This window comes from Erpetoichthys calabaricus, chromosome 1 (assembly GCF_900747795.2).
Source record: "Erpetoichthys calabaricus chromosome 1, fErpCal1.3, whole genome shotgun sequence".
Lineage (NCBI taxonomy): Eukaryota > Metazoa > Chordata > Cladistia > Polypteriformes > Polypteridae > Erpetoichthys > Erpetoichthys calabaricus.
Genome location: NC_041394.2, coordinates 339,671,600 through 339,690,604, shown reverse-complemented (window position 1 = coordinate 339,690,604; position 19,005 = coordinate 339,671,600). Strand labels below are relative to the sequence as shown.

At 43.4% G+C, this 19,005-nt stretch overlaps 1 protein-coding gene across 1 annotated transcript in view; it reads right to left on the bottom strand.

The window, feature by feature from the left end:
* Window positions 1-326: 326 nt before the first annotated feature.
* LOC114668069 (zinc finger protein 420-like) overlaps window positions 327-19,005 on the bottom strand; it is an 85,877-nt gene continuing 67,198 nt past the window's right edge. The window contains exon 7 of the mRNA XM_028823720.2: window positions 327-4,396. Coding sequence (XP_028679553.2) covers window positions 3,372-4,396 — 1,025 coding nt within the window. The 3' untranslated portion in view covers window positions 327-3,371. The remainder of the gene's footprint in view (window positions 4,397-19,005) is intronic.

The following is a 19,005-nucleotide window of genomic DNA, read 5'->3' as shown; positions in this document are numbered from 1 at the left end:
TTTATTCTTCAGTTAAATATTTACAGAAAACTTTGGAAATGTATTGTTACAACATAAGAGTTCACATTTAAAATACTGAACGGATAAATACGTGCCAATATTTAATCATATAGAAAATTAGGATGACTTTCAAAGGGATTGAATACTTTTGCACACCACCATACAAAAGCAGTAAAGAGAAAATACTCACTTAACTGGGCACAGACACTGCGACCGTAAGCTACATGGCAGATGCTAAGTAAAGAGAGGCACAAAATGGCAACGAACACCCAAACTACAGTGTCATAACAGTAATTATACCAGCGTTTCTCAGCCTTTAAGTATTTGTAACAGTTTTAATCGCGCCCCCCTAATGTTTTTTTGAAACCCTAATAAAATGTATTCCTATACTTTTTGCTGCTGATACACCACTACAAGTTTAAAATTTTCCTACGAATAGCAAAATTCTGCCACATATGGCAACATTCGCGCCCCCTTTTTTGTTACTTTGGCGTGCCCCACAGTTTCAGAACCGCTGAATTATACAATTATTTAAATAAAAACAACATGTTAAGAGAAACAAAAAAGTCTAAAACTGAGAGCAACAAGGCTCCAAACCCTGGGTACAATACATATAATAAAATAAAATTGAAAACAACTAAATTCCATTCGGTTAGAAGCGTAAATCATTGATGCAGAAAAGTGCTGGGCCAAAATCCGAAAGACTAACATGTCTGCCCGTCTGTCTGCTCCACAGTATGGGTGTTGGTTGGCCTGGAAGAAGAACTTGGACCTCATCTTTCATCTGCCCAGTGATGCTGCTTTTATGTCGGCTAAATGGGCAGCACAGCTGGGTGTCTCAAGGCCTAAATGGGAACAAGTCCCCCTGCTGTGGATTATAATGATGGAGCAGTGTGCCCACTCCTCATTAAGCCGTCACTTGTGTGCTGTATAATGAAGCTTTAGTTACTTTGTGCTACTGAGCTCTGGACTTAATAAGACCAACTTTAGCTTTCTTTCTCTCTCAGTGTCAAGTCTTTTGTTCAGTTTCTTTTGCTCTCATCTGAAACTCCAATAATTGAACTGGTACTTTCATTACCCAGGCTTTCGTAGACTGTTTTTAATAACTATGTCCAGTTTTCTGTCAGTTGGTATTGTTGTGTCCCAAGTGACTCGCACCTCCTTGTTCTCTGTCATGAACTCTTTATTGTGATCAGTTGCATTCTCTGCAGAATTTACAGTCTGGCCACTTTGTACCATCAGGACCTCACAACCAGGTGTGTTACACTTTCTAGCTTTGTTTTACAGAAGCAGCACTGATCTGATGTGCCATTTGTTTTCTATCGATGTCCTTGACCAACTTGTGTGCAACCATGACTAGGCACACATCTTTTGGTCATAGTTCACCTCATTAATAAGAAAATTCTTGATATTTCCCACTGTATTGATTGTCTTGTTTCTCCTTCTCTGCTTGAATTTGTTTCCATTTATTAGTGTGTTGCGCTGTGTCCATCTGGGCACAAGGTCGGAGTCATTCCATCACTTTTTCAGAATAGCTTTATTATAGTTTGAATTTTTAAATTTTTGATGTAATATTTTTTTGTACATCTGGGTACTTGGAGTTCATAGGGTAAGTCTGGAGTCCAATTATTGCTAATCTATATGTGTAGTCAATTTCACTTAGACCCTAACATGTCTGCGTTTTGGAGGGTCTCCTTACAGGCTCTGTATGTAATTACCCACCAGGACGAGAAGGGGTGCTATTGCTAACAGTGTCATCTTCTTCTCTCTCCACAGTGTCAAGAAACGCCCAGTGAGGGCAACTGATTCCGCCCCTTCCGGTTCACACTCCATAAAAGGCAGAGTTTCCTGGAAGGTGTCTGTTCAGCATATGGAGTAATTACTTGGGACCAAGACCTCACTGATCCAAGCTTTACTAGGCTGCTCTTCTTTGACAACTATGTCTGGTTTCCTGGCATCTGTCTTTTTGTCCATTGGTATTGGCATGTCCTGTGGTAGAAATTTAACATCTTGTTAAAGAAAGAAACGTCCCCTAACAGGACAATTCAGTAATCAGGCAGGAGAAAAGCTCTTCATGGTATCTTTTAATTACTCCTCGGCCAAATACCTTGGAGGAAGCATTCTTCAAAAACAGTCTGTTACAGCCTGGTCAGAATTGTAAGAGAAAAGAATGAATAGAGGTTCAATTTATAAACTGTAAAATTTACATACAGTGTCAATCAATGCTTACACTTCACTCTGGTTGGTTCATTGGTTTACACACAAATGATTTATATAAAACCAGAAACTGCGCACTGCAGAATACACCTGACTTGAGCATTCCTAGTTTTCATCCTCTTTCTCTGTACGTTTACCATTCGTTTGCTCACAGGTTGATGCACTTGCTGCTTCCTGAGCAGCTCTTCTTTTCTCCACCCTAGACGGCCCGCTTCTTCTCTTCTTCCATCGGCATCTTTTCACATTAAAACTGGTTAAGTCCGTTTTTGTGTTGCAATTACTTAGTACATTTTCCTTAATATTTCACTTAAGTCTTCAATCTGCCTCAAGAATGATTTACGATATGAAGAGGTAGGGGAAGGGACGGCGAAGGAGGTAGGGATGAGAAAGGCGCCCATATGCATGTGCCACACGGCCGTCCTGCTGGATGCTGCCGAGAGTTGATTCTACAATAAAATAAACATAAAAACAGGAATAACCTTGGAAGTCAGTCATCACCCTGAAAGTGGATAGTTGACGTCACGTAGTATATGTGTACCAAATTTCAGGTCAATAGGTCAAACGGTTTGCGAAGTACAGGTGATTTAAAATTCTGGACAGACAGACACTATTAAATAAGAAGATACAAGTCTGTTATATTACATTCTGGTTCTTCTTACACCTCTGTTGTGCCACCAATCTTGAAATGTCTGTGCATATAACGACCGTCCATTCTCGTTGTTTATAGGACAACTGCTGATTTCTTAGTCATCCTTCAGTTCATTATGTATAGTACATCAACCTTTCTTCTGGTACATTCTTTATTTACTTGACCATTTCAGAATTTTTCCTAAACCAGTTCTTATATTTCAGTGTACATTTTGTTGTTCACTTTAGAACACTCTAGACAAGAACAGGCCATTCAGCCCAAGAAAGAGCGCCAGTCCTATCCACTTATTTCTTCCAAATAAACATCGCGTTTATTTCACGTTTAGTCCTACTGTCCACCACACAACTTAGTCTCTTAGTCCAAGTGTCTGTGGTTCTCTGTGTGAAATTAATTAGACGTTATTGTAACTGGTAGTATGTTAAGATGGGCCTGAAAGTTTTTCTTTATTAGTCTCATGGATCCTAGAACAACAGGCACTATGTTTTTTTTCCACATTTGCCATATCTCAGACTGAATTTCTTCCAGTGTGAATTGCAACATGTCTTTGCAGACCACTCCTGTCACGGAATTGTTTGCCACATTCCAAACAGCAATATGGCTTCTCTCCAGTGTGAATTCCAGCATGTCTGTGAAGACCACTCCTGTCACGGAAATGTTTGCCACATTCTGAACAGCAATATGGCTTCTTTCCAGTGTGAACACTTGTGTGGCTACGAAGACCACTCGGGTCACAGAATCGTTTGCCACATTCCAAACAACAATATGGCTTCTCTCCTGTGTGAATTCTTTTGTGGCTTTGAAGATGGGTGGTACGTGTGAAACATTTGCCACATTCAGAACAGCAATATGGCTTCTCTCCAGTGTGAATTCTTTTGTGGCTCTGAAGATGAGTGTTACGTGAGAATTCTTTGCCACATTCTGAACAGCAATATGGCTTCTCTCCGGTGTGAATTCTTTTGTGGCTCTGAAGATGGGTGGTACGTGAGAATGCTTTGCCACATTCCGAACAACAATATGGCTTCTCACCGGTGTGAATTCTTTTGTGGCTCTGAAGACAGCTCTTATCATAGAATTGCTGGCCACATTCCAAACAGCAAAATGGTTTCTCTCCTGTGTGAACTCTTTTGTGGCTCTGAAGATGGGTGGCACACGAGAATCCTTTGCCACATTCTGAACAGCAATACGGCTTCTCTCCAGTGTGAATTCTTTTGTGTCTGTGCAGTGTACTCCTGTCACAAAATTGCTTTCCACATTCCAAACAGCAATATGGCTTCTCTCCAGTGTGAATTCTTTTGTGTCTCTGCAGCGTGGTCTTGTCACACAAACGTTTTCCACATTCCAAACAGCAGTATGGATTGTCTCTAGTGTGAATTCTCCTGTGTCTCTGTAGTGTACTCCTGTCACAAAATCGTTTACCACATTCCAAACAGCAAAAGGGTTTCTCTCCTGTGTGAATTCTTTTGTGGCTCTGAAGAGAGGTCTTCTGATGAAATTGTTTGCCACATTCAGAACAGCAGTGAGGTTTGTCACCTATATGAAGTTTAAAAAGAAAAAAGACAAAAAAAAACCTTTTTTCAATCCATTGCCAATTTGTCACTTTAAAATCACAAAATTAAATAAATGCTGATTAAAATGATGAATAAAAATCATATGAATATATATACATACATATATCTATCTATACTAATAAAAGGCAAAGCCCTCACTCACTCACTCATCACTAATTCTCCAACTTCCCGTGTAGGTGGAAGGCTGAAATTTGGCAGGCTCATTCCTTACAGCTTACTTACAAAAGTTAGGCATGTTTCATTTTGAAATTGTACGCGTAATGGTCATAACTGGAACCTCTTTTTTGTCCATATACTGTAATCACGCCTCATATGTAATCACGTGAACTGAAAACAAGGAAGAGATTTACAGCATGACTCAAACGCGGGAATGAAGGTAAATGACGTTAATTGCGGAGTGCCTTTTAATACTGTGTAAGCATACATATTAACACATGTGCAATTAAACGTGTGCATTTACGGGGTGATTTCTCAGGCTTAAAAGCGCGCCTTTTATTAAAAAGGTAAATGCAAACTGTTTTCATTCTGAAGGGCACAAAACACGTTTGATTTCAGCCGTTAAACGCGCAAAAATGTCAGTACACCAGATAAATAAGCGCAACATATTATCAGTTGTATTGTATGCTTACAATACATATAGAAATGTGTTAATCGTTAACTAATAGTATGGGATGGTGTTCTTCGACTCGCGCCTTGATTTAAACGATTCCATGTCTTGGTGGGTTTGCGTAGCTTATTGTCAATATCTTTACACCCGTTTTGAAGACTTACTGACTGAAACGGGCTTTCACGAAAAAAGTTAAGGCTTTGCTACAGGATACACCCTCCACAAGTTAAGGAAGTAAAAATAAAGGTATATATTTCTGTTTTATTTAAACCTTTAAAGTTCGTATGCATAGCCCCATTTGGCTGTTTGTTTTTTTTTTCTTTCTTCAGTAATATTTAATCTCCTTAAAGAAAAACAACATATGCATTTTACTTTTTTTGTATCTCTTTAGTAATATTTTAGTGTAAAAGGATAACCAGTATTTAAACCTTTTATGTTACTTTATAAAGTTATTTTACACAATGTTGAAAAATTAATAAGAAAGCTACATATTTTGGCAGCTGCTGCTTTAATTTTCAATGAAATGAAAAAAGTTCTCCAAGAGAAAACCTCAATGAAGAAGAAACAGTTTGCACTATCTAAAAAGGAGAAACCCTCATTTATAAAGGTTTGCTGACTTAACTGAAAATAAATGAATAGTTCCTATGTGTATAATACATATTTATCTATTTGACTTATGCCTTTATTCCAGCAACTTGCAACATCTGAGGTACAATTTTTTACATTACTTTTGTTTTTTGCAGCACAGGCAGGTGAAGTGACTTCCTCAGGGTCACACAGTGGTGTCAGTATCAGGATTTGAACTGACAAGCTCCGGGTTTGCTGAAATATTACTGAAGAAAGAAAAAAAACAAAAACGGGCAAATGGGGCTATGCATACAAATGTCCATCCATCCGCTATATCCTAAATACAGGAGCCAATCCCTGCCAACACAGGGCACAAGGCAGGAAACAAACCCCGGGCAAGGTGCCAGCCTACCGAAGGGTGCACACACCCACTATCCACGGACAATTTAGAATCGCCAATGCACCTAACCTGCATGTCTTTGGACTGTGGGAGGAAACCGGAGTACCCGGAGGAAACCCAGACAGACACGGGGAGAACATTCAAACCCCACGCAGGGAAGCGAACCCGGGTCTCCTAACTGGCACCTTTCACTGCGCCACCATGCCGCCTGCATACAAACTTAAAAGGTTTAAATAAAACAGAAATATATACTTTTATTTTTACTTCCTTAACTTGTGGAGGGTGTATCCTGTAGCAAAGTCCTAACTTTTTTCATGAAAGCCCCTTTCAGTCAATAAGCCTTAAAAACAGGTGTAAAGCTAAACTTGCAGCACCGCTATTCAATTACACTTGCCTAACGCCTATCCTAAGGGGAGATACTGTGGGATCTGGGCATCAGTCAAAGCACCAATCACAGGCCCGATTAGAAAGCGGGAAGCTGTGATTTGTCGTCTCCCTCCCATGTAACAACCACAGCCCGTGTTACACACACACACACACATACACATATATACATATACACATACATACATAGTGCGTTGTATGTGTGTATATGTAGGTGTATATATATGTTGATATGTGTAATATATATATGTGTAGATGTGTATATATATAGTAGGTAACCACCCATACAATCAGATTGTGACACAGACTTCGAATGCCGTGAATGTAATTACCCCGATCTACATGCTGTCAAATAAACGAACCACACACCGTGGCGCAACGTTAGGGGCATCGCCTCTGGCGCTGACGTCCGAGGTTTGATTCCCGAGAGGGAGTGCAGTGGAGTGTGTACGCCTGATGAGCCCAGAATGAGGGCGAAACACGTGTCGTGTACTCTTTGCATTTATTTGACAGTAAACTATTTCAACCATATATATATGTATGTATATGTAGATGTGTATATGTAGATATGTGTATATATGTATTTATATGTTTACATAACCTCTTTAACACACTACTTCTCCGCAGCGAAGCACGGGTATTTTGCTAGTACATCTATACTAATAAAAGGCAAAGCCCTCACTGACTCACTCATCACTAACTCTCCAACTTCCCGTGTAGGTAGAAGGCTGCCATTTGGCAGGCTCATTCCTTACAGCGTACTTACAAAAGTTAAGCAGGTTGCATTTCGAAATTCTACACGTAACGGTCATAACGGTCAACAACGTCCGCCATGTTAAACTTTCTTATTTATGGCCCCATCTTCACGAAATTTGGTAGGTGGCTTCCCTGCGCTAACCGAAACCAATGTACGTACTTATTTCGGTGGTATGACACCACTGTCGGCCACCATATTGAACTTTCCAACGGTCTTTGTTACTTAATGGGCCCATCTTCAAGAAATTTGGTATGCGGGTTCCCAACGATAACTGAATCCTACTTACATACATATATATATACGTCCATAGCCTGCAGCTCGGTCCACACTCTGAATCTTCCAGGCACTCCTGAGCATAATCTAATTTTGAAGGTTGGGGCTGAGAAACTTACAGCCACCGAAACTTTGTAATGGCACGAGACTTCAGGTCACATGCCTGCAAAAGAACCTAATTGAGGCAACTACTTTTACTGAGGGTGGCTCGGGGGAGAGAGTTTTTATTCCTCGCAATGATAATTAATAAGTCTCAGGGACAGACCCTACAAAAGGTTGGCATTAATTTGAGGCAAGATTGCTTTTCACATGGCCAACTATACGTTGCATGCTCAAGAGTAAACTCAGCGCACAGCTTGGTTATATTACAACCGGAAGGGCGAACTGACAACGTGGTATACAGAGAGATCCTTAACAAATAATTATTGGTACATTTTCCCTCAGTTTATTACTTAAAATTTTAAAGCAGTACTTGACCGTTGCCAAGCGCGGGTATTTTGCTAGTATATATATATATACATACACACACACACATATTATATATATATATATATCTATATACATAATAATAAAAATAATAATTCATTACATTTATATAGCGCTTTTCTCAGTACTCAAAGCGCTATCCACACAGGGAGGAACTGGGAAGCAAACCCACAATCTTCCACAGTCTCCTTACTGCAAAGCAGCAGCACTACAACTGCGTCACCTGGGAGGATCCAGAAAGTATTCACAGCACATCACTTTTTACACATTTTGTTATGTTACAGCCTTATTCCAAAATGGATTAAATTCATTTTTTTTCCTCAGAATTCTACACACAACACCCCATAATGACAACGTGAAAAATGTTTACTTGAGATTTTTGCAAATTTATTAAAAATAAAAAAACTGAGAAATCCCATGTACATAAGTATTCACAGCCTTTGCCGTGAAGCTCGAAATTGAGCTCAGGTGCATCCTGTTTCCCCTGATCATCCTTGAGATGTTTCTGCAGCTTAATTGGAGTCCACCTGTGGTAAATTCAGTTGACTGGACATGATTTGGGAAGGCACGCACCTGTCTATATAAGGTCCCACAGTTGACAGTTCATGTCAGAGCACAAACCAAGCATGAAGTCAAAGGAATTGTTTGTAGACCTCCGAGACAGGATTGTCTTGAGGCACAAATCTGGGGAAGGTTACAGAAAAATTTCTGCTGCTTTGAAGGTCCCAATGAGCACAGTGGCCTCCATCATCCATAAGTGGAAAAAGTTTGAAACCACCAGGACTCTTCCTAGAGGTGGCCAGCCATCTAAACTGAGCGATCGGGGGGAGAAGGGCCTTAGTCAAGGAGGTGACCAAGAACCCGATGGTTACTCTGTCAGAGATCCAGAGGTCCTCTGTGGAGAGAGAAGAACCTTCCAGAAGGACAACCATCTCTGCAGCAATCCAACAATCAGGCATGTATGGTAGAGTGGCCAGACGGAAGCCACTCCTTAGTAAAAGGCACATGGCAGCCCGCCTGGAGTTTGCCAAAAGGCACCTGAAGGACTCTCAGACCATGAGAAAGAAAATTCTCTGGTCTGATGAGACAAAGATTGAACTCTTTGGTGTGAATGCCAGGCATCACGTTTGGAGGTAACCTGGCACCATCCCTACAGTGAAGCATGGTGGTGGGGATGTTTTTCAGTGGCAGGAACTGGGAGACTAGTCAGGATAAAGGGAAAGATGACGGCAGCAATGTACAGAGACATCCTGGATGAAAACCTTTTGAAAACCTTATACCTTTTGAGATGAGACACCACCCTTGAAATTTCTGTGCATATAACGACTGTCCATTCTCATTGCTTATTGGACTTCTGCTGATTTCTTAGACATCCTTCAGTTCATTTTGTATATTACATCAATCTTTCTTCTGGTACATTCTTTATTTACTTGACCATCTCAGTATTTTTCCTAAACTAAATCTTAAAATTTCAGTGTACATTTTGTTGTTCACTTGACCTTTATTTGGTTCCCCACATCTATTAACCCTTTATGCTATTTCTTTGAGATGAATGCTATGTTACCCTAAAATTATTCTTCCACAACCAGTAATTACATGCCAAATGAAACCAAAAGGTTAATAACTATCGTGTACAAATCTGCCACATAAGACACAGGATCAACTGTTTAAATGATAAATTGCCCTGTTCAAATGTGAGATCCCAGATATTTGTACTCAAAATCTCATCTGAGTTTCAGAATGGACGCATTGATAATTGTACTGAGGTTTTGATATACACTCTTGCACCTCATTCATAAACGTCATCAGCTAAACGAACTCTAAATATAATGCAGACGTCATATTGTGGACTTGTCCCATTACAAACCCCCAAAATCGAAACTTCATTAATAAGCATATTGGGTTCAGGTAACCACCGAAGAAGGGGGTCGTCAGAAGCATTTATTTAAAAGGTAAGGGACTATGCAGAACAGATGAAGGTGGGCAGTTTGTTCCACCAGCGAGTATATTATTAGTTATTATTGCTCAGAAATACCCGAGTTGTTTAAATTTGATTGCCCTACTCAGGACTCTGTGGAATATCTCTTTGATGGCAGTTATTTAGTTCTGCATCAGTAAGGAAAGAAGGGAATGGGAGACTGACAAGCAGATCAGAGCAGCTCCAGCAGCTATGTCAATGTTGTACCGGTCAGTCATGATGAAGACAGAGCTGAGCCTAAAGGCAAATGACTCGATTTACTGGTCCATTTACATTCCTGCCCTCACCCATGGCTACTAGCTTAGGGTAGCGAACGCAAGAACTAGATTGAGGATTGAAACGGTGCAAATGAGTTTTCTTCACAGGGCGTCTGAGCTCATCCTTAAGGTAGGAATACACTGTGTAGTTTTGGCACGGTTTTAAGCCTGATTTCCAGTCACAGACTGATTTTTCAGAGTCGGCCTGAATGTCAGCCTTACTGGCTGTTGTTTCCCGTGCAGTATGAGTGGGGTTGCAAAGCCCGATTACATCTTACGACTGGAAGACTTTCTTTCACATCAGAAATTTCAGTGAGCTGTCTTGCAGTGTGAGTAGTCTCATAAGGCAATTCTCTAATGTCGCTACTAATTTTCCCGAAATTCACAGTGCAGTTACAAACTAACTAACTAACTAAAAATCATGCAGTGACACCTGCGACAGAAGCTCAAGTTCAAGCTCAAGCACTTTTATTGTCATTGTGTAACAAAACGAAATTACTTTTTGTGACAGCCCCAAGGTGCATTTAAAGAAAAGTCAAATAATTCCAAATATGTTGTATACAGTGTTAAGTGATCAAGTAACCAGAGCAAATTATTATTGCTCAAAGTACAGCAGCATAAATTGTTATTACACCTGTTAATGAATAGTACATTACATATTCTATATTATAATACATTAGTATATTGCACATTACCAATATAGCTTATTGCACATGTTCAATTAAAAATGATCTCAGAATGAGGAGATCCAGTGTTCAGAAAGTTTATGGCAGATGGGAAAAAGCTATTTTTTAGTCTGTTTGTGCGCACACGGATTGACCTAAAGCGTCTTCCTGACAGGAGGAGCTCAAACAAAGAAAGAAAAAAAAAACCAAAGACAGACAAAGCAGACAAACAAACAGGCCATGTATTCTGAGGATGACGTAAATAGTTCCAAGAATCAGAGATAAAATGATTATTTCTGGTTTCCCCTCATTATCACAAGATGCACACAGAAGGCATCATTATTTAAAAACAGAAATGTTTGCTGCCTCAAAGTGAACATACGAGGGGGGGAACCAAAAGAATTGAGACTTTTTCAAAAGCAATCATTTTATTGAAAATATTTCAATAAATTGACTAGTCTCCTTCAAAGTACTCCCCATTGGAAGACACACACTTGTCCAATCTCCTTTTCCACTGACCCTCACCAGGGATGCTATTTAGCACTGTCGTCGAAGCAGTGATCACGTCCTCCACACTGTTAAGTCAGTGCCCTTTCAAGTCCCTTTTCATTCTGGGGAACAAGAAAATGTCACGGGGGGGACAAGTCCAGTGAGTAAGGGGAGGTGGGGCACGAGTGTCATGCCCTGAGCGGTCAAAAACTGGCAAATTCGCAACGCTGTGTGTACCAGGGCATTGTCATGGTGAAGGAGCCATTTGCCTGACTGCCACAATTCCGGCCTTGCCCTCCGCACTCTCTCTCTCTCTCAGCTATCTTAAGACCCCCAGATAGTACTCTTGGTTGACTGTCTGACCCCTTGGAACGATTTCCTTGTGCACAATGCCTCTAATGTCAAAGAAACAAATCAGCATCGTTTTCACGTTCGATCTCACCTGTCTGGCTTTTTTGGGCCTTGGTGAATCAGGATTCTTCCACTGGTTTAATGCTTGTTTCGTTTCAGGGTCAGACCCGTAACACCAACTCTTGTCAGCTGTTATGACCCTGGACAAGAAGCCTGGGTCACATTTAAGCTCCATTTTCAAGTCTTTGCACACATTGAGTCGAGTGTTCTGTTGGTCATCTGTTTGCAGGCAGGTGGATAAATTTGGACGAAACACGCCTCTTGCCCAGGTCTTCAGTCAAAATGTGCTGAACTGACCTCCATGCTAATCCTGTAGCTTCTGACAACTCGTCAATTGTGTAACGATGGCCTTCATTTTTCTTTTTCACGGATTTTTGCAATGTTTTCAGTGTTCCGGCTGCTTGAAGGGCGTCCAGAACGGGGTTGATCCTCGATGCTTAAAATTTCCATTTCTGAAGTGTGAAAACCATTCAAAAACTCTCGCCCGACTCAGAGCTGCTTCCTCCTTGAAAGCCATCTGAAGCATTTGGAACAATTCCATTGCTGTTTTACCAAGTAGAAAACAAAATTTCAAGCAAGTTCTTTGTTCCATGAAATTCGACATCACAATTTTGACAAGGTCGTGAGAACAGCTTCTAAAAAAAACAATGACTGCGTGAGATCGTTTCACAGAGGCGTCCGACCTGGCTACTGACTGGTGAGGAATGAGAAAACAAAAAGAAGGTTGGACCTTCATCCAACCCCCTCCAGTCGCCGTCCAGCCACACAGAGGCCAGTCTCATTTCTTTTGGGTCCCCCCTCACATTAGGTAAGTTGTAAAGGCTTTTCCATTCACTATGGACCTACTGTGTCCAATAATCCCATTATAACCTGCAAGAACAGTCAAGGGATTTTTACAATTTATAAAAAAAATCCTTTACTTTAGAATAAAACTTTATATGGCAAGTTAATGTTTACCAAGATTGTGAAGAAATAACTTTGACTTGCAAAATAACACATCTATCCTTTGATGTTTTGGTTGTCTTATTGATGCAATAGCTGTAATTGCTGTAAAAAAAAGTTCTGTTTAAACACGTAGATGTGGCAACTGCATACCTTCATCTCAGTCTTTTCATTTATGAATAAATAAGAAGCAGAGAATAATCATTTAAAATGGAATAACATATGGCAGATTCTTTTATACACATTTAAAAGAGGCCAAATTAAAGACAATTGGAATTTTGTTATCTAAAATGTGGTCTGATCTTCATCTGCATCATAATAACAGACAAACACAATCAACTTAAAAGTCGTAACACAGAAACCGTTGGACTGTCAATGCTGTCCACGTGTGACCCTTAACGCTGATGACCTCTCCATAAAATCACTGCGATCGGGTATTGAGGCTAAGGGGTGATTCGGAGATGGCTGATTTAAAAAAAGAACACAAATGCTTTGTTCATTCTGAAGTGGGAAGTCAGAATTTCTGAGTTCCTAGTGGGAACTTTCAACTGGAATGCCTCTTCACGCCCGATTTCAAACTCGCAAATTCAGGGCTGATCTACAGATATTGACACTTACTGTATTTAAATGGTTTTGCAAATGTGATGTTTAAAATCTCTTTATTAAAATGTACTGAACTGTAATGCAGTTTGCATACCATATATAAGAAGAAGTGAATCCTTTGTTTGTGAAGCTCCCTACTGGCCATGTGGTCTGATCTTCAGCTGCATCATAACAACTGTCACACACGTGCGAGTAGGAGTCAAGCAAAGGGCTTGAATAATGGTAATTCCACATCCGACTAGGGGGCAGTGGGGTGCACCAACGGTCTCTCTCGATCTCTTGCAGACCATTCTCAGGAAATCCCACAGGGTTCCGGCACCTCGGATGACGTCACTTCCTTCACTGGCCTTTAAAGCCTCCATTTTTGTCTTTATTCATCAGTTCTGTTTTGGACTCAGTTGAGTAAACAATACTCAGTTCTATTATAAGCCTTTTTGAAGCCAGAGGACATTATACGGGTGGCTGCCCCAAACTTTTATGAACGTCTAAGTGTTGTTTTAGTCACACAACAGACAAACGCAATCAACTTGCAAGTCATAACACACAAACAGTTGGACCGTCAGTGCTGACCACGTGTGACCCTCAATGCTAATGACCTCTCTAGAAGCTCATTGTTATCAGGTGTTTAACCAATGAGATGATACCAGGGGTGTGCCCCATAAAAAAAGAACAAAAATGCTGCGTTCCATTTGAAGTGGGAAATTCCAAGTTCCTACTTGGAATTTTCAACATAAACACCCCCTAAAGTCAGATTTCTAACTCAGAAGCTCAGGGCTGGTCTGTCAAATCTGAGTTTGTCTGATTTTATGTTATGACAAAATGGTGATGTACACCAAAACTTTAGTGAACAGCTGTAGTATGACACTCTTTACTAGCACTTCTGGCTATTTGTGTCTCATTAAATCAGTTGCACCCTCCAATTTCTATCGAGACATGATGCTATGCTGTTTGGATATGCAAAATATTCTGTTGTGTGTGGTTATCAACTGCTAATTATTCAAAGCGTTTCCTGGACACATGCATATTGATATTCAAAATGTTTTATTGAAACGCAGTCAACATCTGACTTAACAGAATGCAGCAAAAGTTTAGGTCCTGCCAGCCAGCTCATCTCAAAGAGGACCTGTTCAAAACACGTTATAGGACCATAGAAGAAGAGTTGTAATGATGCATAAAGGCCTGAGACTCAGTCAGTCTATAGGAAGAAAAGCTGTCTACAAATGGGAGGAAATTCACTACTGTGGAGATCACTGCAGGAGGGCAGAAATGAAAAAGGACTAATAGAAGACGAGCAAAGGACCTGCAAAAACCTCCTGAACTCTATTTGGGTGGCAATTAAAAGGAAAACACAAGAATGGTGTTCGTGGAAGGACAAACCCAAGAAAATACTGTTCTCTAAACAAACATAACTGCACAATTCAAATATGCAAAAGAACACCTGGATGACAAATGAGAACTCCTTGGCAGAAATGTGCAACGCCACGGTCATGGTGGAAGGAGCACCGTGATTTGGGGCAACTTTGCTTCTTCATGGCCAGGACAGCTTGCTGTCATCAAGAGAACATTGAATACAAAATACTATCAGGAAATCTGACAGAAGAATGTCAGTGTGGTGGAAGATAAATAAAAAAAAAAAAAACTGGACGATGAACCAAGACAAGGAGCCAAAACACAACAAGAAGAAATCAGCAACTGAAAGACATAAACAGAAGAAAACTGGTGTTCTAGAATGGCCCATCGCAGCCCAGATCTACAGAAAGGGAGATGTTGTGGCTTGATCTGAAGACAGCGCATCAGGAAAGGAAATCCAGTGATAACAGGGAACTGAAAAAGTTTGGAAAGGAAAAATAAGCTAACATTCACAGCTGATCAACAGCTACAGGAAATATTTAGTCCCTAAAGTCTTACTGTCTACCACATTACTTGTTCGCTTATTCCAAGTGTCTATCATTCTTTGTGCAAAGAAAAACTTCCTAATGTTTGTGTGAAATTTCCCCTTAACAAGTTTCCAACTCCCCTCCTCGAACCGCCACCTTACCGTGGTGGAGGGGTTTGCGTGTCCCAATGATCCTAGGAGCTCTGTTGTCCGGGGCTTTATGCCCCTGGTAGGGCCACCCAAGGCAAACTGGTCCTAGGTGAGGGATGAGACAAAGTGCAGTTCACCAGACCTCCTATGACTAATAAAAAATTTGGACGGTGTTTTCTTTCGCCCGGACGCGGGTCACCGGGGCCCCCCTCTGGAGCCAGGCCTGGAGGTGGGCCTCGATGGCGAGCGCCTGGTGGCCGGGCTTGCACCCATGGGGCTCGATCGGACACAGCCCGAAGAGGCAACATGGGTCCCCCTACCCATGGGCTCACCACCTATGGGAGGGGCCAAGGAGGTCGGGTGCAGTGTGAGTTGGGTGGCGGCCGAAGGCGGGGACCTTGGCAGTCCGATCCTCGGCTACAGAAGCTGGCTCTTGGGACGTGGAATGTCACCTCTCTGAAGGGGAAGGAGCCTGAGCTTGTGCGCAAAGTTGAGAGGTTCCGGCTAGATATAGTCAGGCTCACCTCGACGCACAGCTTGGATTCTGGAACCAATCTCCATGAGAGGGGCTGGACTCTCTACCACTCTGGAGTTGCCCCCGGTGAGAAGCGCCGAGCGGATGTGGGCATACTTATTGCCCCCCGACTTGGAGCCTGTACATTGGGGTTTACCCCGGTAGACGAGAGGGTAGCCTCCATCCGCCTTCGGGTGGGGGGACGGGTCCTAACTGCTGTTTGTGCGTATGCACCGAACAGCAGTTCAGAGTACCCACCCTTTTTGGAGTCCCTGGAGGGGGTGCTAGAGGGCATACCTTCTGGGGACTCCCTCGTACTGCTGGGAGACTTCAATGCTCACGTGGGCAATGACAGTGAGACCTGGAAGGGCGTGAATGGGAGGAATGGCCCCCCCGATCTGAACCTGAGTGGTGTTTTGTTATTGGACTTCTGTGCGTCACGGATTGTCCATAACAAACACCATGTTCAGGCGTAGGGGTGTTCATATGTGCACTTGGCACCAGGACACCCTAGGCCTCAGTTCGATGATCGACTTTGTGGTCGTGTCGTTGGACTTGCGGCCACATGTCTTGGACACTCAGGTGAAGAGAGGGGCGGAGCTATCAAGTGATCACCACCTGGTGGTGAGTTGGCTTCGATGGTGGGGGAGGATGCCGGTCAGGCCTGGTAGGCCTAAACTTGTTGTGAGGGTCTGCTGGGAACGTCTGGCAGAGCCCCATGTCAGAAGTAGCTTCAACTCCCACATCCGGCAGAACTTCGACCATGTCCCGAGGGAGGTGGGGGACATTGAGTCCGAATGGGCCATGTTCCATGCCTCTATTGTTGAGGCAGATGACCGGAGCTGTGGCCGTAAGGTGGTCAGTGCCTGTTGTGGCGGCAATCCCCGAACCCGTTGGTGGACACCGGCAGTGAGGGATGCTGTCAAGCTGAAGAAGGAGTCCTACCGGTCCCTTTTGCCTGTGGGATTCTGGAGGCAGCTGATAGGTACCGGCAGGCCAAGCGGAATGCAGCTTCGGTGGTTGCTGAGGCAAAAACTCGGGCATGGGAGGAGTTTGGGGAGGCCATGGAGAACGACTTTAGGACGGCTTCGAGGAGATTCTGGTCTACCGTCCGGCGTCTCAGGAGGGGGAAGCAGTACAGTGTCAACACTGTATATGGTGGGGATGGTGCGCTGCTGACCTCGACTCGGGACGTTGTGGGTCGGTGGGGGGAGTACTTCGAAGACCTCCTCAATCCCAATAACATGCCTTCCATTGAGGAAGCAGAGCCTGGGGACTCGGAGGTGGGCTCATTCATCTCTGGGACTGAGGTCACCGAGGTGGTCAAAAAACTCCTTGGTGGCAGGGCCCTGGGGGTGGATGAGATACGCCCGGAGTTCCTCAAGGCTCTGGATGTTGTAGGGCTGTCTTGGTTGACACATCTCTGCAACATAGCATGGACATCAGGGACAGTGCCTCTGGATTGGCAGACCGGGGTGGTGGTCCTCCTCTTTAAGAAGGGGGACGGGGAGGGTGTATTCCAACTACAGAGGGATCACACTCCTCAGCCTCCCTGGCAAAGTCTATTCGGGGGTTCTAGAGAGTAGGGTCCGTCGGATAGTCGAACCTCAGATTCAGGAGGAACAGTGTGGTTTTCGTCCTGGTCGCGGAACAGTGGACCAGCTCTACACCCTTAGCAGAGTCCTGGAGGGTGCATGGGAGTTCGCCCAACCAGTCTACATGTGTTTTGTGGACTTGGAAAAGGCATTTGACCATGTCCCTTGGGGAATCCTGTTGGGGGTGCTCCGGGAGTATGGAGTACCGGACCCCCTGATAAGGGCTGTTCGGTCCCTATACAACTGGTGTCAGAGCTTGGTCCGCATTGCCAGCAGTAAGTCAAACCCGTTTCCAGTGAGAGTTGGACTCTGCCAGGGCTGCCCTTTGTCACCGATTCTGTCCATAACTTTTATGGACAGAATTTCTAGGCGCAGCCAGGGTGTTGAGGGGGTCCGGTTTGGTGGACTCAGGATTGGGTCACTGCTTTTTGCAAATGATGTTGTCCTGTTTGCTTCATCAGGCTGTGATCTTCAGCTCTCTCTGGATCGGTTCGCAGCTGAGTGTGAAGCGGCTGGGATGGGAATCAGCACCTCCAAATCCGAGACCATGGTCCTCAGCCGGAAAAGGGTGAAGTGCCCTCTCAGGGTTGGGAGCGAGATCCTGCCTCAAGTGGAGGAGTTCAAGTATCTCGGGGTCTTGTTCACGAGTGAGGGAAGAATGGAGCGTGAGATCGACAGGCGGATCGGTGCGGCATCCGCAGTAATGCGGGCTCTGCATCGGTCTGTCGTGGTGAAAAAGGAGCTGAGCCGTAAGGCAAAGCTCTCAATTTACCAGTCAATCTACGTTCCTACCCTCACCTATGGTCATAAGCTATGGATAGTGACCGAAAGAACGAGATCGCGAATACAAGCGGCTGAAATGAGTTTCCTCCGCAAGGTGTCTGGGCTCTCCCTTAAAGACAGGGTGAGAAGCTCAGTCATCCGGGAGGGGCTCAGAGTAGAGCCGCTGCTCCTCCGCATCGAGAGGAGTCAGATGAGGTGGCTCGGGCATCTAATCAGGATGCCTCCTGGACGCCTCCCTGGTGAGGTGTTCCAGGCACGTCTAACCGGGAGGAGGCCCCGGGGAAGACCCAGGACACGCTGGAGGGACTATGTCTCCCGGCTGGCCTGGAAACGCCTCAGGATTCTCCCAGAAGAGCTAGAAGAAGTGGCCGGGGAGAGGGAAGTCTGGGTATCTCTGCTCAAGCTGCTGCCCCCGCGACCCGACCTCGGATAAGCGGAAGAGGATGGATGGATGGATGGATGGATGAACTGTGTCCCCATGTACTTGATGAACTCATTTTAAAGTCACCGTCTCGATCCACTGGACTAATTCCCTTCATAATTTTAAACACTTCAGTCAGGTCACCTCTTAATCGTCTTTTGCTTAAACTGTAAAGGCTCAGCTCTTTTAATCTTTTCCCATAATTCATCCCCTGTAGCCTTGGAATCAGCCAAGTTGCTCTCCTCTGGACCTTTTCTAGTGCTGCTCTGTCCTTTTTGTAGCCTGGAGACCAAAACTGCACCCAGTACTCCAGATGAGGCCTCACCAGTGTGTTATAAAGCTTCAGCAGAACCTCCCATGACTTGTACTCCACACATCAAGGCGCTATATAACCGGACATTCTGTTAGCCTTC